This window comes from Lissotriton helveticus, chromosome 11 (genome assembly GCF_964261635.1).
Source record: "Lissotriton helveticus chromosome 11, aLisHel1.1, whole genome shotgun sequence".
NCBI classification, from domain to species: domain Eukaryota; kingdom Metazoa; phylum Chordata; class Amphibia; order Caudata; family Salamandridae; genus Lissotriton; species Lissotriton helveticus.
The window spans coordinates 232,505,163-232,525,943 of NC_136072.1; the positions used below are offsets into that span (position 1 = coordinate 232,505,163).

The following is a 20,781-nucleotide window of genomic DNA, read 5'->3' on the forward strand; positions in this document are numbered from 1 at the left end:
CTTAAGGATTTTCATGGCAAATTTGAATGAAAAACATATATTCAAAAACTATGTTAAACCGGTGATCACTCTAACGTAGCCTAAGCTGTAATTGTCAAGGTTAAGTAACCATCTAGCAAAAGTAAGCAACACAGACCAAGTGTTAGCTTTTCAAATCTCCAAGAAAGGCATTGATCCCACAAACGTTGGTTTCTGCTCTCTCTACACAGCTTACAGAGTCTCTTTTCTGCCTAAGCAATGAATTTGCAAAAATAACAATTGATGGACAGAATGCAGAACAATGTCATACATTCACCCCAATATGGAGATTTGCGCCTAAATCCATAGTTTTTTTGCTCCCCATGCTATTCCAGTTTGAACCCAGCCATATGCAAATCAGTCTTGACCCTGCGCCCAATGGAAACAGTCCAGCCGGAACTGCCACTCCAGGTCCTCCCTGGACTGGAAACAAGCAACCTAGGACCGGTTTCGGGGTTTCATCCCTCTTCAGCCAGGATAGCTTGACTCCAGTGGCATGGAAAGCACAGGAACCACGTCCGGGCATACCATTCCCACTCGGGTTGACAAATGCAAAAAGAACAATTGATGGACAGAATGCAGAACAATGTCATACATTCACCCCAGTACAGAGATCTGGGCCTAAATCCATCGTTTTTTAGCTCCCCATGCTGTGTCTAAACTGGGGTGACACGGAGAGCAAAAGAATGATGGATTTAACCCAGATCTCCAGACTGGGGGTGAAGATTTTGATTTGTTCCGCCTTCAGTCCATCAATTGTGTATCTTAAGCAATAAAGTTGGGCACTAAGGAGACTAATATACATTGAAATATGTCACAACACTGAGCAGAAAACATGCATTTTACCCTGAAGGCCCCCTGTGTTTACAACGTAACTCCTTTCACCTGCAGGATTAGTCTTTGCCATCTTATCTGTAACCTCTGCAAAAGAGGCCTAAATAAAACTTTGCCACAGCACTCTTGGAATTTTGTCTGCCTATATATGTGAATAGGTATAGGAAAGGATTACAACTCCTGTAGGAGTTATAGGGAGAGGGTTCTAACAATTGGTAGTCAGTGGATGCCATATCATCTTGGGAAGGGGAGGCAATTAAAAACAACAGAGTGAGCCTACAGCATGACTTGCTAAATCTGCAGAGGTCTTAAAACTGTTCTAACAAAAGGAAGGATCCCGAGATGAGACCAAGGGTTAAAGAAGCATTTTTTGGCTTACACCAACCAGACAAATAAGCAGTTGAGGAACTTCTAAAAGAGTTGTGTGTTAATAGTCCTTGCAGAGTCTCATAATAAATAATAAGTTGCTCCAAAACATATTTGGCTCTTTCTTTTAGTTGTAAAATGTTCATTTCCAATAATTCTTATAGAAATACAAAACTGAAAAGAATATTAATTCAGCTCATACATGTCACACACTTTACTAGTTATCCTTGTAAAAACAAACCCAAAACAATAAAATTTCCCTTACAACCTATATATTGTAAAACACATACATTTCCACCCAAAAGTCATTGATCCACATAGCCATTTTACATTATTTATTTATTATAGTACTCTGCAATGAGGCAGCATTGAACACATAAAACCAATAAGACTATCAACACTTTTAACAAAGCCTCTTTTGTAACAAGATAGCTTACAATTGAAATTGAGGTCTCGAGACTTCATTGATAGTAAAATGACTAGTGCCATAGTTTTTTTTAAACAGATTATTTTGAGGTTTTCAGATATAAGCTGTGTGTACATATACAACTCTCGGGTCTCATGAGCCACAAGAACCATCGTGACTCGTGTCATTGTTGCAGCTGCCATTGTAGAGCCAGAAGAGGTCACTACGCAGCTATTTATGCTATTTATTAAACTACCCAGCCCTATGATAAAGGCAAACTGCAAGGCAGGACGGAAAGTGAACTGCCAGAAGAGACAACACATGCTATCTTATTCGCCTTTTTGCCAACATTGCTACTGTGTCGCGTATAACCTGAAGTCAGAGGCACCAGATGGCTACCATTTTGAACACCCCAGCAAATGTAGTGCACTTGATAAAATTGATGAAACTGTATCATTTAGATTCATATTCGAAGAGAGAAACTAAAATTAGTTGGTGCTGCAATCTGGTCCAGCACTTGAATGCATCATGCTGCGATACAAAACTAATCTTGATGTATTTTATTAAGTAGGTCTGAGCAAGTAACAACAACATTCTAACAATAAGGCTTACTAACAGCAAATGTTCTCAATGTGGTATCATGCCGAAAACCATGCAATATTCTCAAGCGCCTCTATTGGCAGAAATGTAGGGGTCGGTTATTCCACAGGAACTCTCTGATGACAGCAGACAGAGGCTCAGATATTTGACAATGATGGCGTGATAATGAAGCTAATTTGTTAAAGTATTTAAAAACTGTCTAATATATCTGTCAAAGTATGTTGCATCATTCAAACATTCTGGATTTGCACAGGGTACTGGAAAACCTCCTGTTACAAGTGGATAACATAGCTTTTCCTATAAGAAATCTTACTGTACAAAAACTGTATCAACAAACATAGCTTATGATGATCATAAAGCGACAATAAAAAACCCAAAAAAGTAAACCTTTTGGTTTTGAAGGCATCAATTCTTCATCCTCTGAGTCACTGCTCAACGTATATATTACTGTTTCGGCTTGCTGCCTGAAATTAAAGAACAAGATATTAACTTAACAGCTAACATACTTATGAAATGGGTGATCTAGTTCAGGGGATAATTGCTACCCAGAACATTAGCAAAAATGGGGGAGTTAGCACGAGAAGCATGGGTGATGCCACTGGGTGTCTGCTGTAGACATCCTCTGCTAGGCCAAGTGTGGGTCTCTCCCGCAGCCCATTCCAGGCAATAAAAAAATGGGAGAGCTCTATTTTTAGATCCCACTTTAGCAATGATTCCATGTCTGATCAGTACAGGTCAAAGCCGCCTAGTTTATGGCTTTCACCAGCTAGGCTGGTGATCACAGGGATTTTGCACTCACGTGGGTCATTTTTTTAGTTGCTAGTCTTAATGTCAATACTTGTAGACAACATATGCAGATAGCAGTATTTTTTTTTTCTGTGTGGAATTATCAAAAGGGAGCTATTACTGGAAATTTACCTAAGCAAAAACAAATGTAACCATAGTTCTATTCTACTATCGCCAATAGTGTATTTATTACATGATTAATAAAAAGAAAAAAGAAACATAAAATATTGACTTTAATCTGATACTGGGAACCTGCTTGTGCCATTTGGTAAGGTTGTGATAAAGTCTCACACTGTGGCTCCCATTTTTCCAGAGCCTTTAGCATGTGAGCATCTGCCATTTTTAAAAGCAGAGTTGGTTGTGCGAAAGCACCTTAGATCGCTTTTATGTACACAGCAGATTTGCTGACAGAAAAAGTGGAGTAAAGGCTGCACTAGAAAAAGAAACAAAAGACAAATTAAAAGGTAACAAATGCCATCTTAGGAATTGCTGGAACAAAATGGAAGTGATTGAAACAGTTCATAAAAGAGTTGAGGGAGAGTGCAGCCAGATAAAAGAGAGGGCTGATTCTATTGTGACATTTTAGTACTGAGTTTGGTGATAGCAGATGTGTCACAAGGAGGGAGTAAGGTAGCAAAACCTGCAGAAAAGGTAAGCTCCATTTGTCTGTAATCTTGCAAATTAAAATATTCCAAAGGTTAAAAGACTTATAGAAAGTCATAGCATAGCTAGTGTATTAGCTTTTAGTTGGGTTATGTAAATATTGAAGTGAATTTATTTAAACATTTGAATCTATGGAGACTTCTTACAATGAAAGTGCACAAATGTTCATAGCTTAAGAGTGTACCTTTTTGGGGGTCCATCAGATGTTTCTGGTTCAGCCTCTATTGTTTTTTCTCTCACATCTACACAAACTTTGGTATTGTTGACTGCATATTAAAAAATATAAAGAAAAAATGAAACGAAACCAGTCAAAGGAAAGGCAGTAAAGGAAGAATGGTAATAGATTGCTTGTTGATTAACGCAGCATCTCCATACAATAAGCATCATATATGTCTGGGACAAATGAGCAAGTTACTTACCTTTTATAACTTTCGTTCTGTAGGATAGAAGAGCTCTCTCCTTACAAGAACCTCTTGTTTCAGGTGATAGAGTAGATCCATAAAAGTTTTAGCCGTTTCTGGTCTCTGGAGCTTCATTGTTCTCACGGAGCTCAAAACAGTGTCCCAATTCATTGCTGGAATTGACATATACAGAGTATATATTGCTCTCCACGAAGAGGTTGTGTTTACACACCAAAGTCTCCAAGGAAGGTGTGAGGGCAGATCAGGTGTGAGGACAGATCAGGTGGATTCGTGAGGGAAGCACTTTTCAATACTCCTTTTGTTCCCTCTGCTGGGGAGTAGAGTAATTAACTTGGCCAGTCAGGGTGACACAAAGCCTGGAATCTGATCCTGAGCTGAGCCAGAGAAATATGACAATTCTGGATGACCCCTAAGGTGTACATGTATCATCCTGAGACTTGTGTAGTCCAGCTGGGAGCACACATTTCACCTCAATTTCACGTCTCAGGATTTTGTAGGCCTTAGAAAAGCAAAACTGCACTATGAGGCAGAATTCCCCTGATATGTATAATAGTGTAGATGCTGAAAAAAACAGTAAATCATACAGATTTTACCTACGAGTGCCCACTTATATCATCAGGCCTACCTAAGTCAACATCTAGCCCTGCAGAGTCCTCTCTGCGACAGGCTAGCTGTGCGCAGCGGTAGTCTCGCATGCACAGCCCGCACACATGTGCAACCAGCCAAGTGCCCCTTTACATAAGCTTCGTTGCAGCGGCCTTATGTTTAAAAGCAGACACTGGCGGTAAACACAAGCAGTCCATTTACAGTGTGATTACCCTGGATGAGACTCAAGCAGTGAAACTCACCCACAGTAATAAGTCCAAAACCAAGTTATCAAAAAGCAAAATGTCTGTGAGTACTAAATGGGCTTAACCCATTTTGCAACAGTTGTTTATTGTCAGTAAGGTCTTTAGAGTACCAGGGTTCTGGAGGCTCTGGCTTGCAATTATATGTTGTAATTGGGACATGGGTGTTCACAAAGCTTTCCAAAAAATTGTTGAAGTTCTTTAGAAGGGTAGTGGCACTGTACATACAGCTGATAGGTTGGTAGATGAGTTCAAGCAGTAGGTTGTCTATGGAGAAGTTTTTGAAGGATCTGATAGTTTGTTCTTCTCTTTTGTGATGACCTTGGTTTCTTGGTAGGACTTTAAGCAGGTGCAGTGCAGTATGTTGATTGTGGACATACTGTACCACGTTGAATGAATCAGAGTTTTTTTTTTAGCTATATCCATCAGGAATCTCTCTTCATTGGTCTGCAAACACAGTAGACCTTTCGCTTCCACAGCTCCTGGGGAGACTACTAGGGGACAGTAACTTGTGAAATGTTTGATTCTTACAACTGCACAGTTGCCAGCTTTTGACATACACCCACCTCTTCTCTCTATACTAACATCAAAGCTTCACTTTCCAATTTTGCTCAAAGCCCATCTCTCTAAGTATCTGCAAATGCTATTAACTGAAAGGGTGTGGCTTGCCTTCTAATGCTCTTTAACTGTTATAAGTAAGTACATAAATATATTTTAGAGTTAAGCTGTGCTATTTAAAAGGAATACAAAAGATACACAAAAATGTAATGAAATTCAACTGACCACTTAGAACTACAGAGGAAATTAAACAATTAAATATTTAAAAAGCCAAAACTTGAGGTTTTATGGGTTCTTACCTTTAGGTGGTTTATTATTATTGGCCTCAGGTTTCAGTGTGTCACTATGTTTTACAGAAGTACTGGTGTCACTGCACACCTAAATAATATTAAAAGTGGTAAGAAAACAAGATTAAATGAACAAACCACAATTGTAAACAATTAGCATTGTATCACCTACGGCATTAAATAAAACCAATGAAAATACTAAACATTTCCGATCTATAAAGAGTAGTCACAAACTCTGCAAGCCTGAAAACAAATTGCCGATGGTAGAGAGGGTGTGGGGTGATAAAATAAAAGGAAAATGTCCCTTAGGCTCACACATTTTATTCATAGTTGATAATCTACCTTCCCTCAAATTTCCCATCTTATGGATATTTCAGGCACAAGACTGGACAAAAACTCCTGAAAGCAATAGCTACCCAGAGCTGTGCAGTAGTACTCCAGTAATGGCTTTGACCATTCAGGACATGAGCATCCAGGACACGACTACACCTGACTATAGAGTCATTGCCTGGCCTGCTCACGTCAGTTCTTTCACATTTTTCTCGCCTAACTGAAATTCGCAGAGGAAGAACTAGACAAGGACATAAAAGTCAACAGCAGAACCCTCTGTTAGATATCATGGTATTATTTTAAACAGCAGCATCAGAAGGGAAGGAGGGAGGGCAGTGAGAAATGTGTCGCAATATAGAGCATTCCTCTGATGGATCCTTCTCTCCACAAATCCCTCGCCTTATGAATGAGTCCCAAAGCAATACCCACATTGGTGGGAGGGGAATGTCGAGTTCCAATGAAACTATAAAATCAAGCAGCAATACTGTGACAGACACTATCCTTCCAAACCTGGGCAGCCAGACAATGTTTGGTGAAAGACTGAACTGAAGACCAATTGGCAGCAATGCAAAGTTTTGCCACCAGGACGCCAATAGTTAAAGCCTTTGAGCAACCATCGCACTAGTGGAATGAATTCAGATACCTTTTGGAGCCTACTTCTTGGCCAAAATATAGCATGTTTTTATGAAGAGAACTATTCAGAGAGGAATGAATTTCCTTTCTTGACATGGGCACAGCCCACAAAAAGTTGGTCATGTGCCCTACTGCCACAATTCTATCTTAGGGTTTAGTCGGTGTGGTCTCTTATTCTATGCATAAGGGTGAGGAGGAGGGTCGAACGATGGCAGTGTGACCAATTGGCCATTACAGAATGCACACACCATCTTTGGTAAAAAATTACTAACAAGTACCAATTTGTCTGCAGAAATGACTATATCAACAGTCTGTAATGTAAATAATCTCATTGGTCAACTGTAAATAGACTCAAATGATAAAGCCGGCAGGAATGTCAGAACCAAAATAAGTCTCCACTGTTGAACAAAAAACTGTGGGGGAGGAAACATCTAACAAACTTTTGATAAAACTAGCCACCAAAAGCATCTTAATAGTGATGGCTAGTCAGGGAGAAACAGCAAGGTAGTCAACACAGCTAAGTAAATTATACAGAACAGACGGTTAAACACTGCTGGGCAAAACCAAGATCAATGAAGAAGATGTAGAACAGGCAAACTTTGAAGGGATCCAACCCCCAAGTGAAGCGCAAGCAGGCAAATTGTTCCTTACAATCAGCAATTTATATGGCTTTTAGCAGTCAAGATAACTTCGGACACCACTTTCAATTCAGAAAGGATGCAAAAATGTTAAAGAATGGGTGGCCGCAGGAGAACCTCTAAGGACAACCTGCTCAAAGCACGTGCCTTCACATGGCTGACTGGCCCATATAGAAGGCTATTATTAACACCTTGGCTGCTAAGGCTTTTCCCGTCCTGTGCTGCAAATGTAGGATCCCCATTGTTCATGACAAGGTCAGCTCGTCATTAGCACAGCTCCAGTGTGCCTCATGACGAGCTGACCTTGTCATGAGCATGGAAGAGGTTAATTGGATCTTTTGAGGGTCATTGTCTTGCCCACAGTGATTGTAGGCAGAGTAAACATTTGTAAAGGTTTTGCGGTGATGGTTTGTGGTCCCCGCATATGTGACAGTGGTTGTGATTTTTGTCAAACCAGTAGGTTCACAAGTTATTATCTGTGGTGAGCTCTCTTTCTTTTCTGGCTACTCCACTAGAGTGCCCTTCTGCCTACCAGATTTGTACTCCTGCCCATGCCTTATTATTGGAAGCAGAGGTCCGGGTCCTACTCCCGCAAGATGCCAAAGATGTAAAGCCAGTAGGAAAGAGTGGAATCAGGCTTTTACTCCAGGCTCTTCCTGGACCCAGGAAAGAAATGGAGGACTTAAACCCACTATGGACTAGAGTATACTCAATCGTCCTTCAATGGAACCAAATTTAGATCACTGTCAATTAGGAAATGTGCGCTCTTCTCTGTCAGATGGGATAGGTGGTGGTCATATATTGATAGGCCACAGATAAGAATTATTTTTTGCACAAAACATGATCTCAGTCTTATCCCAATTGAATTCTAGTAGGTGTAGTTCATTAACTTAAGTACTGGCCAGAGTCCACATTTTAGAACACTGAGCTTCCTGAGGTGGTTTATCCAATTGCAAGATTAGCTCAGTTTCATTAACATTCTTTTTTCAGTGTACAAGAGACATGGTAAAAACAGATTTAAGGAAAACCTCTTACCTTGCAGAACCCTCATACATAATTTCATGCTATCCTAAAATTCATTTTCCACTGCCCATCCGTATGAATACCCACAGCAATATATCTACAGTCCTTTTCACTCTTCAAGATCCCTTTCTGCGTTAGAACATTTGTTATCCCCAAAGCATAGTGAAGATGTAGCAAACAAAGTACAGAAATACATCATCCTGTCTGAATCATTCATAATACACAGAACCCACCTTGTGCAATTGGCTTGTTTCGACCCTTGAAGCAGGGAAAGGTTTCCCATCATGAAAGTTTGTAAGAACTAGAGCAATAGCTACAAGCGTCTTTCCCTATAAAACAAAAAAACAAATGTAACTCTACATATAGATTTTGTTTTCAGTAGGAAGGTAAAGTCTAGTACACATTTTATAACAACTGTGATGATGTATTGCTTCTCAAATAAAGTCATATAATATTACAATACAGATTTCATTAATAAACTTTAAACAATCAAACTGGTCGGAAACTGCCTAATTATTAGTAATTGTAAAGAAAGTCACAAGATGTACAAAAAGAACCACTTATGTAGGGTCTGTCAAAGCTTTATAGCAATAGGCAATAAACTTGATAACATGTGGAACAAAGTGTACTGATCAGACCAAAGTTCACGTTATGTATAAAAGAGGAACAGATTATATGTTACTGGAAGACCTTACCATTTCCCTACCATTCAATGCATTACCAAATGGGGTATGGTATCCCTAATACAGAGGAATCGTTAAGGGATTTGTTTCCGTGGACATATGTACATAACTAAATCAGGTTAAAAAGAGGTACTCACCCATGAAAATGTTATTGCATGCGTCATCATTGGACCACTCGCCCACTATGACTTTACATCTGGGTAAGCTCAACCAGAGAAGTAGGAGCTCTTGATAATGCAGGGATGGAACAGAACAAAATGATCTAGGGTGTGACCATAAAAAAAGATTTAATGATCGTCACCCTAAGTTTAAAACCATGAAATATTATAGTAGTACTGTAACTGGACGCTAAAGGATAATAATGAGCAGATATGCCCCTACAATATTTAAGTCTATTCTTAGATGTTGTAAGTGCCAGGGAAGCCATAGAGAGTACATGGGCTGGAAACTAGACAACTCGAGTTCCTCAGCACCCTGATGGCTTCCCTGAACCCAGTAGTGTTTGTTACCAAGCAACTCCTCTTAATAAACCCACACTAATGCCAGTGTAGCATTTATTAAAACATGTACTCAGAGGGCACCTCAGAGGTGCTAAAAACCTACTGAGCCTGGTGTGGTCTCTGACTGGCTTTAGTCAGCCTGCCGCCAGCAGACATGTTTCAGGACCCCTGGGTCAAGAACCTCTGCTCTCTTTGGCCAGAAAAACAAAGCAAATCCTGGGCGAAGGTGTCGCACCTCCTGCCCCAGGATGACACAGTGGTCAAGAGGAAATCTTAAAAGGCATGCCGCCTTTGTAATGTGACCCCTATTCTCTGCTGCTAGCAGCAGATGGCAGCCCCCATCTTAGACCCCAACTTTGGGCGCAACCGGTAGGAAAAACCATGAAGAATAGGATGTTGCCTACCTCTGCCAACTCCACCCTTAAGCACATGTTTCAGTCCTCGCCATCTTGAAGATGGTGGGACTCCTCCAATCAGGGCTTGAACTGTGCCCCTCCCACAGGAGGGTGGCATAATTGAGGGTGTAGACACACCAGTTAAGGTGCCCATTGGCTCTATCTGTCACACCCTTAAAACGCCCCAAAATATAGTATTTAGGTGGCCCTCCTGCCAGCCTAAGAAGAGAGAGGACGAACAAGACACTGTGCAGAGAAGACTGAAGACGCTCGCTGACTTGGCCCCAGGCCTACCAGCCAGTCTGCAGCTTCAAAGATCCGGCAAAGAAACCGACGCCTGTCCTGCAGCCAGCGATTTCCAAAACCCCTGGGAAGACTGCATGCCTTTGAAGAAGACCAGAACTCCTGAAGACAGCAGCTCTGTCCCCAAGAAACCAAGACAAAGGACTGTGGTGCCCTCCGGAACCGCAATTCCTGACCACTCTGCACCTGATGCTTTCGACCTGTGTTCAGGTGGCCCAGCAGTCCAGAGAAGGTTCCCCAGCGATCCAGAGTTCAAGTCCAATGTTGGCTAACCCCTCCAGGACTCCACAAAGATGCTTGCAGTGTGAATCTAAAGGCTCACCCAACCACGACCGGTTACAGTGAAAGAAACCCTACGCCAAAGGACACCCCTGCAACTGAAGTCCCTGGGCAGCTCGATTGATTGTCTCTGCGACCCACAGCATCCCATCTTACCTCTGCTGTTGCTGGTGTTCTCTGTGCAGGCTCCAGTTCGACATATGCAGCCTGTTTTCAAAAGCGAGTTCCATCATTGACTTGCATTGGGCGCCCAACACCATTTTTGCACCCAGCACCCGGTCGTCCCTGTGCCGCTGGTGATAGTGTTTTTTGTTTACCTGAACCTTGCCGTCTGCTGACCTACAACGCCGAAGAGTGAAACTGTAAGTTGTGTACTTACCTGCAAAACAGCATTCTTTTTTTCCACCCATAGGTTAAAATTGGAAAGACTGAAAATTGAAGCGTGTCCACTTTTGATACTGAAAAGTATTTTTACTTAAAAACGTTCTTGCTTCTTGTGGTCTTAGTAAATAAATATTCTAAAGAACTATTTTTATGAATTGGTCTCGTATTTATTCATTGAGTATGTGTGTCTCATTTATTGCCACGGTGTGTACAACAAATGCATTAAAGCAACCCTTTGATAAACCTAACTACTCACCCAGACTACCACAAAAAGGAGCATTAGTTTTCTCTATTTAGTCTCTATACAACCTCTGGAGAACCACTGCACTGACTACACACTATACCCTGTGGTGGTATAGTCTATGGTGAGCCAGCCTCTCACAATGTGGTATTCTTTTACATTAACTAAAGTGTTTTGAAAATAATCAGATTCCAATGAGGACCAAGATCTTTAAATAAACCGTCTCACTTACAACCCATCCCCTCAGAAGCACTTATTGAAACAAGTTACAACTGAAAAAGAAAGACATTATAGAGCCACAAAAGCATAAAAGAATAAGTGCGTACCAGTCCCATGTCGTCTGCCAGAATCCCTCCAAGCACATTTTCTGGTTTATCCTTCTCCGCAAAATTTGTAAGAGTGTTGTAGTACAGGTTATTTCTTTGCTCCCAAAAAGGTGGTAAATCTTTGCTGTTCTCACGTGAAACCATCCAAGATAACGCCTGTTTCTGATGTGAAAGTAATGGCGTTCCAACAGCCTGAAAAAGCCATGTAATTAAAAACTTCAAAAGGCATATTTAATAAAGAGCCAAGGAACACTTTTGCAATTAGGTCTCCTAGAAATATGAAAAAAGACTACTCTGCCCGCTTACCTGCACCAGCTGTTGCTGATATATAAACACACACACACACACACACACATACACATACATACAGACACACACATACAGATCTTAAAGTAATAAATACCATATGCACACAAAACGGGGTAACCATTGGCTCAAATGCGGACTCCATTGCCAATGAAGTCTAAGAGGAAAATAGGTGTTATTGGCGGTAGTTTTGATGTTTACACGACAATCCGGGTATGAAAACTCACAGGGTTCCATGGATGGCAGACCACCTGCCAGATGACCTCAGACACAAAAACAGAAATCACGATTTGTTTGTGTTTAGGCATAGCTTTGATGTTTGTAGGGCATTCCCTTAATCTGACCCCCCTTAATCTGACCCCACATGGAGGCAAAGACCAGAAGACCTGGCTATGTAACTGGGCGGAGTTTGTTGCTTTATGTCAGGAAAGGCCGGTTGGGCCGGCCCACAACCTCATCCAAAAAACAAACCCTAATGTTGGTGCCATTGCAATCAGATGACAATGTTCACACAACCCAAACAATACAGGGTGAACTATAGAAGATGCAAACCCAGTTACTGGGGACATAGTGGGTTTACACATCCCCTGAGATGCTGCATATAAAAAATCCTGTTGCTTGCCTTTATACTGAGGTGTAACTCTCTTGTAACTCTTGGTTACAGGTTTTTAAAATGTTAGTTGTATGTCATGTCTGTGTACGCGACATGTCGGTTTTTGTTCAAATTTATGAGTTGCAAAGGAAATAGTTAAACTGTGTGTTTTGTTTGGAAGCTTGCATTATTTTATCTAATCATCATCATAAAAACTTTATTTCGGTCGAACAACCATAAAAGCTTGCATAGAAAAAACAGTACATTACAATTTGTGGCAGTTAGAACTATACAGTGGTTGCCATGGTTAATTACATGGATCTAGTTAAAACACCTCTATAGTTCGAACAATAAAAGCTATTTTGCCTTGGCGCATCACCTATATACAATAATTCCTACGTTCGTGTAGGTTGAATAATTACAAAGACAGAGGCACTGGCTTAGTAAAGCAAGGCCCTGGTAAAAACCCATAACTATTGACAGTGATGGTCCAGATGGTATAATTTTGTCTAAAAATGTAAAATAGCCAAACAGTGTCAATTCCTTGCGTCACGTTGTGCCTAGAATAAAACCAGGCAGTGACTTATACTTCTAAAAGCATGCAGGCTTAAGTGTTTATTTTGTTTTTTTTAATTTCTTTTTAGAAATTAAAACTGTAGAAGAAATTGAGGTTCTTTAAGAAACCTCAGTTTTTTTTATGGGGAAGTAGATTTTATTGCTGTTTGGTCTTGTCTACGAACTTCCAGCGCATGCGCCACATGGAGGTCATGAAACGTGATACGGCAAATACAATGGGTCTACAAGTATCATATTTTAAAACTCCAAATGCTTCTGCACAGTGTATGAACCCCAAATTCCTACACAGCGGAACAAGCCAGGATTTCCTTGCTGGTTTATAGGTTGGGCAGAAAAAGACGACATGGAGCTCGGACTCTTCCCACCCAGCTACCGTCTGGCACTCCCTCCTACCGGCACCCATCCATTTACTGGAAAAGGTGCAGAGCGGGAGGGTACCCAGTCTGAACTGGACGTATAGTTTCCTTGCCAGGGGTGGGTAAATATCGTCAAAGAAAGACTCAAATAAATATTCCTCCTTCAAGGATAGGAACTTAGCTGTCAGTTGTCCAGTGGACCTGTGCTAGTTTGCTCATTCGATAGGCGTTCACTAGTTCCGAACGGGAGATTGAAGGGCAAGCTTCCTCTGGGTTACTCCACAGGCTTGGTTTGCCCAGCTTGATACATTCTTTTTTTACGTGAATAAACCAGGGGATTTTTGCCACACCAGGAGTACTCCGGATCTCATTCAGTTCCTTTCTGTAGACAGCCAACTCAGGCATCACCCATTCCCTGAATCAATAAATAGCTTTTTAAAATTACAAGGAGTCTTCATTTCAGCTGAGTATTCTAGGGGATGATTTATGATATGTATCACTGTTTTGCTGAACACGGTACATTGCTTTATTGAAGAATTATACGGAAATAAGGGTTACTCTGATGGAATTATGATTTTCAGGACAACTTAATTTTGCTGACCGTTTCTAGCTTCAAGTTGTGTACAATTAGCGTGGAATGTACGACCAATGACTCCAGTAAGACTCAGTCATTTATCACTAGTAGTACTACTGCTATTAGAACAATAGCTCCCTGAAGAAGTCCATGCTTGAGCGAAGCGTGTTGGCTGTGTATGTTTGTTTTGTCCTTGAGACAAAGGGAAAGAAATTAAAAAAAGAAATCAATCCTAAACAGACTCATTCCATACTTCAGAAAGAAATTTAAATGTGATTCTATGTTTTTCATTTGCCTCATTTCATGTGTTTTTAGAATGCTTAAGTTATGACCATTTGAGGTGGGCAATGTCTATGTAATCTTAAATCTGTGATTACCTTAGGTGGTGCAGTGAATGAGTTCCCTAGCTGCCAATTTTCTTCAGATTTTCCTCCCACTGAAGGAAGAAAAAATAACAATCTCCGCAAACTTCACCAAATCACCACACTGACTCATCCTATTCCTCTTCCAAAATATCCCCTACCTCCACTCTCTGACTCATCCCAAACCTCGTTTACTACAATTAACTCCCAAATACCTCTTTCCAAACTCTTACCTCTGCTATCCATCCATCCTCTATCCTATTTATCCAACTAATGAGCTCACTTGTCCACCACTCCCATTAACAATTTATATTTCCCCTTACTAATCCACCACTATTCAACCTGTAGGTTCCGGACTAACGTGCTACTTGCCGAAAAGCGCTTCAACACCTTGTCATGGGTAGTAGGTGCTATATAAATAAAATTGCAACAACAACAATACAAATTTTCTAATTAGCTCTTTTCGCCACCTTGTATAAAACTCTCCCATTCTCCTCTGTGTAAGGAGATACCCACCCCAGCTGGGAATGTTTTCCTCACAAAAGAAAGAAATCGGGAATGAAAAGAACCCACAACTGAGGAAAAAATCAATCAAAGCTATAACTAAATAACTAAAAGGCAGTCTAACTCACAAACCTATGCTCCGAGGGACAGCTCTGTCGCAGCAGAAAAGGAACTGGGGTAAAATGTTGCCAAAAAGCTGAGCTTTCCGAGCCAACATAAGACTTCACAGAGTATTGAGATTTAAGTTAAAGTGAGTCACAAATTCTTCAGTTCTAAACCGTTTTCCTACATTTTTTCATGTTTAAGAAACAAAGTGGAAACAAACAAAAAAATCGGAGAATTATTCAAAGGTTAAGATTCTGGGGAGGGCTCCAAAAATCCGACACAATGTTGGAACTGTTCAGAAGACACCACGTCCTTTAACACATGTTTTTCCAATGCAATATAGTTAACCCTTTCTGGAGCTCAACAAACAAAACAATCAACAAAATCTTTCAACAAAATATCACACCCAACCCCATCAACAAACCATAAGCCCTTGGTGTATTATTCCACACTTGACCCTTAACACCACTAATCTCTTTCCGTTAGATATCCTACTTACCTAGGGAGCAAGAAGAACCTCTGCCCATGGAAAGACAACAAAATGTATCACATTACACATGGTGAGCATGGGTATACCTCTTACAAAGTGCAGGCAACACCACTTTCAACAAAGAAAAAGATCACAACTGGTCAGATAGGATAATATCTTACTGGTTCTGTTACTTAAAAACATAAAATATACGACACAATAGTAAAAAAGAGATACAACTTTTTTACAAATGTATCATATATTGTATATGGTTTTAAGTAAATGAAATAATAAAATATTTTCAGCTCTGACAACTCGTCCAGACGTCTTTGGTTTATCCTCGATATCTATCTACAAAAATCAAAATCTCTTTGATTACGGCTTTAGTGGGCACAACACCAATCCCACCATTTGGTCACATCCAAGCAACACAAACACTCCTTACTAATATCTTGATAAGTAGCTATGCACAGGTCAGCTAAATACCTTCCAGACTCTTTATGCAACTTCCTTTCTTGTTCCTTCCCTCTACAATTTTACTTCTTTCCTCCTAAGTTTTCCTCAGTCTTTCCCCGATTCACCTTTTTTTCACCTAACGCGATCTCCATTTTCTAACGGACAAGCAAATTATCAAACTCTGTATCGCAAACCTGTACTGATCATCTGAAAGTTTATAATCGTTGTACAAAACCTGCCACTGCTTCTTTGTACCTCCTTGTTCTGAAAATTCAATAAAAATCATGTGGAAAAAAAAAGAATCTGGGGAGGAAGCCTTGCTGCAAAATGTAAACCTTTAGACGCAAACATACAGTAATTTAGATAGTCTGGCTGTGATCTTGGTACACTACATTTCCCACAAGAGGCCCTTAATTTATGGAGATGAGTCACACTGGAGTTTGTCCTTTAAACCTAACCCAAAACACTTTTATCATATTTGATTACAAATACCTCTGCTGGCTCCATTTCCCTAGTTTTGTCCTCTTCCCTCAAGTCTTCAAAGAGTTTGTCAAACTCAGTCTTTAGCTGAAAAACAAAAAGTAGAACACAGTGAAATGGTAGGTTAAGATAGCTATATGAGAATGCATTTGCAAAACCCAAGCATAACATTTACAATAACAGAACAGAAAAGCTGCACTCCAAGACTATACAGTGGATTGATAACGGTCAAAAAATCAGCTTGGGAAATATACTCATAAGGAATAGTGAAGTAAGACAGAGAGAAAACTGGTGACAACTAAATAAAGAAGAGAGGAACTCAATAATATTAATGAGAGTCAACAATACTGTAAAAAGTGTAACAAGAAAACAGCTTATATAGAACTTTTTGTCACTCTAGCTACAAGTTCACCTGTAGATTACAGAGATTTAGGTCAGCACAGGAAAGGATTTCAGCAAGGAGCATCTTGTTGCATATGCTTTGGGACTGAGACTGATTGAAACATTTCTAGTTAAGAGGCGTTTGGCACTGCATCATATAAAATAGGCAGTGAAGGTAGGTTGTTCCATACCGTAGAAGCAGGTAAACAACCTTGCAAATATACATATTGGATAATCTAGCAATTTCTGTGTTCTGGGGGAAATATAAAGTGAGAGTAATAATCGACATCTGGCTTCACCGCATTTGGCATTTACTTTCCATGGAAATAAACACCAACATGGCAAAATGTGAGAATGAGGCATTTTCAGTAATTCATTGTGCCAGACACTTCAATCTACTGTGTAATCTTCAGAATGAGCTGAGAAAGGTATGATTTGAGTTAAATTGGAGGGGTGACCAATCTTGAAAGAATAGGGGCTTCAACGCTCTCGGGGAGGCAAGCATTAACGGGGCCTCAGTATCATGGTTACCGGATACAACAGGCACAAATCATGAAATAAGTAGGACTATAACAGTTCTATATGCAATATATTTTCACAGCCAGCATGGCAAGGTGACTCTTATGACAACAGTTTAATGCGTCCTAGCAAGGTGTCATGGGGATGACCCTTGCATTTACACTGTGTTAAGTTGGCATGAGTTTATTAGAAGTTTAAACACCATTTTTCCTTTCTGCTGCCTTTGCACACGGCACACATTATTATAAATGTTTAGAGTCTAGCAGACTGTTTTGCTTCACAAGAGAATAATATATGTTTTCCTATAGTAGCAGCCTTGCTTGGTAAGCTTAGTCTGAACAGTGAGTGCCGAGGCCTTCAAGGTTATTTCAACACAGTGGTTGTTCGGTCTAATCAGCGCATGTTCTAGACATAACATATATGCATCTGTGGCCACCTCTGATTTTCGCGCGTTTAATAATGCATTGCGTGGGCATGATCACACACACTTGGAGAACATTTGCATGCAGAGAGATGGTGCAGAAAATGACGTGATCCATTTCTGCTAGGACCAGAGGTATGGGGCCGCCCTTGTAAACCCAAGAGACCTTCCGTAGATATAAAATAACCTACTAGCAAGGGAGGGTGAGATATAGGTGTATTCTAACCTGTTTTCCATTTAGCATTTTAACATGCTTTCTCCCTTTGTATTTTATGGAATAGTAACTATGCTGTTAATCTTGTGCTTATAATATGTCTGCTTGTATTAGCTAAGATACTGCGCCTGAGAACACGGCATTAGAAATAAATATTTCAAACTTGCACGCGTCTCTCTTTACTCCCCGTTCTGGACAGGTATGAGAGTATAACGAAAGAGTGTTCATGTGTTCCACATTGCCGGAGGTATTCTTAGTTCCATGTTCTGGGTTGTCCAATCATTGGGGGTATGGAAGAACCAATGAGACACTGATTGCTAGTCTGGTAGGGGATTTTGGCTACTAAGGTGAGTTTTGGTACACCCTAATTCACTGAGGTTCCAAGTCTCTATGCACAGTTCTGTGTATGAGCAGAATCCCTGCTACAAAGGCTTCCATGTCACTTTTCTGATAACACCACACTCTGACCATGCAAGGACTCTAAGTAGGCCAAGTCTCTGACTAATCATGGGCTCTGTAGGTAGTGAGATTTAAATATAAAATTAGTTTATGCCAGCTTTATGAACACAGTAGGGTTATTAAGAGGCTAGCAGGCATGGGAGAAGAATTCTTATTACAGCAGTGTTCTGGATACATTGAGGTTCTAATTAGAGTATGAATTTTTCTCTTACTCTAGACTTTAACAAAGGGGGTCATGAATTTCTCTGGTGTGCAGGAAACATTTGGTTGATTTCACTAAATGTTACTGTAAATAAACCCACTGAGATTGTGGTCTAATGTCCAAGTAATCAATTTAAGATCAAGGGGTCTTTCTGTCTCACCGCCACTAAACCAGATGAAAGAATCTTGGGTAATTCAGTTCATTTCACTCTGCCTCCGTCTGCCAAAGTTGTGGGCATTTACCAAGATTTGCATCAATGACTGGACATTTAGATTTTACTAGTATACGAACTTTGATCTGTCATGTTGTTCATGATTTTACACCAATTGTTCATGATTCAATTTTTTAAATATTGATATTTTCATTAAATTAGGATGTACAACAATAGTACTCATATGCCTTTAAAACTGCATAATGCTGCATCACAGTACAGCAAAAATATTGTAGACTTTTAAACTGTTTCTTTTTAATCAAACTGCACCTGTTTTTTGCATAGATTTTATTTCCAAAATAACCATTATTCTCGCTGACATTATTTTGATGCTATTACTGGTAAGCGAGGTAAATTCTTGAAAACGGACTTCGATAATTGAAGTTTTCCGAGAACAGAAGCGGCTCCTGGGAACTCCTGCTATAAGCTTAACTTCATGAATAATAGTCAGAGGCAACATGTGACACTGACAAAACTGACTTATGGCTTGAACAGTAACTGTTAAATAGAAGAAAGTCATTTTAGGAGCATTTTGGGGTAGCTGAAACCATGCTTCAGTTTCATCTCTGCACAGATGACAAACACGCCATGGAAATGTCTGCTTTATTTTCCGTATTAGCTGGGCTTTACGCCAGCTTTTCAGCTAGGCAGAGTCAGTTCGAATTTAGGTGCATCAATTGCGCGCTAGGAGATCACTAATGTAACTTCAGTAGAACTTCATGTATATGTATATAATTAAGCAGCATTCTGGGGGCAAATGAGTGTAGAAATATTTAATTTGGAATCCCTGAGCCAGATGAGTAATCTAGGTTTGGAGCTCATTTTATTTTCTTACAGCACTCACCCGAATACGAAAGTGTTTACATTAATAAATCATATAAGATTTTTAACAACATGTACATTGGGATTCAGGTCTTGCTTATCAGCAGATGATTGCTCTTTAACATAACTAGTCCTTGAATTTGCAGGAATGGGGTTTGAAATGGAGGCAGGTTGAGGAGGAGACACAGAGTATACTTGTCCAGATGACATAGCAGACATGAAGACTTGATGTACGCATCCATATAGTATCTCATGACCTAGGCTTTTTTACGCTGAAAGAGGTGATGGCAGCTATAAACAATCAAAAGTCTGGAGAGGAACCCAGACGATGTCGACAAATCAGACACCATCTTAAGGGGTAGTTACAATACCCTCATCAATCAATCAATAACTACTTGTCATACGTGAAACAGGGTCCGGTTGATTAGCTGAATAGCCTGGTCTTAAGGGACTTTTGGAACGCTCGAAAAGACGAGGAGGTCCGCAGATGAAAGGGTAGCTCGTCCCATGTCTTCGCTGCTAGGTAGAAGGAGGAGAAGGAGAAGTCTCTGCATCTGCAACGTTGGAAGCGGCGCGTGAGGGTTAGAGAAAGGGATGGGTAGGTGAAGTGTCTGTTAGGCTGATGGAAGTTCAGGCGCTGGTTCATGTAGACGGGTCCGCGGTTGTTTAGGGACTTGTATTCATCGGTCAGGAGCTTGAACTGGCATCTTTTCTGTACCAGGAGTCAGTAGAGTTCCCTGAGGTAGGGTGTAAAGTGGGTTCTTCTAGGTTGATCGAGCCATGCCGGCTGCCAAGTTCTGTAAGGTCTGTAGTAGTTGGAGGAGGTAAGGTGCGATTAGAGGGCATTGCCATAGGCAGCCGGCTCAGAGAGGAGGACCTGGGTGATGGTGCTTCTTGAACTTTGGGGTAACCAACTGAATATCTTATGAAGCATGCGAAGAATGAAGAAGCAGGAGGAAGTGATGGAGTTGACCTGAGTCAACATAGTTAGCTTGTTGTCCAAAGTCATCGGTAATACAATTCTAAAAGGAACCTCCATCTCTGATTGAGCCCTTTACACTTTTGGGGAACCCCTGAACTCTGTGCACGGTATAACCACCTAGTGAACATACCATATACAGAGCCAGCTTCCTACAACATGTAAAATGAAAAGCTGCATGCCTTTGTTTCCCCTCCATTGCATTGGCATCTAGGTATTAGGTTCCAAATGGCTCACGGCCAGAATCCTTCTTGAACAAAAGGAGAGCTG

At 40.5% G+C, this 20,781-nt stretch overlaps 1 protein-coding gene across 2 annotated transcripts in view; it reads right to left on the minus strand.

The window, feature by feature from the left end:
* Window positions 1–20,781, minus strand: part of HLTF (helicase like transcription factor) — a 498,779-nt gene that overhangs the window by 326,106 nt on the left and 151,892 nt on the right. For both annotated transcript variants that reach the window (XM_078667983.1, XM_078667984.1), the window contains exons 7-12: window positions 16,316–16,390; window positions 11,524–11,715; window positions 8,646–8,741; window positions 5,801–5,879; window positions 3,858–3,939; window positions 2,612–2,688 (exon numbers count right to left, since the gene is read on the minus strand). In XM_078667983.1, the coding sequence (XP_078524109.1) occupies window positions 2,612–2,688; window positions 3,858–3,939; window positions 5,801–5,879; window positions 8,646–8,741; window positions 11,524–11,715; window positions 16,316–16,390 (601 nt within the window). The remainder of the gene's footprint in view (window positions 1–2,611; window positions 2,689–3,857; window positions 3,940–5,800; window positions 5,880–8,645; window positions 8,742–11,523; window positions 11,716–16,315; window positions 16,391–20,781) is intronic.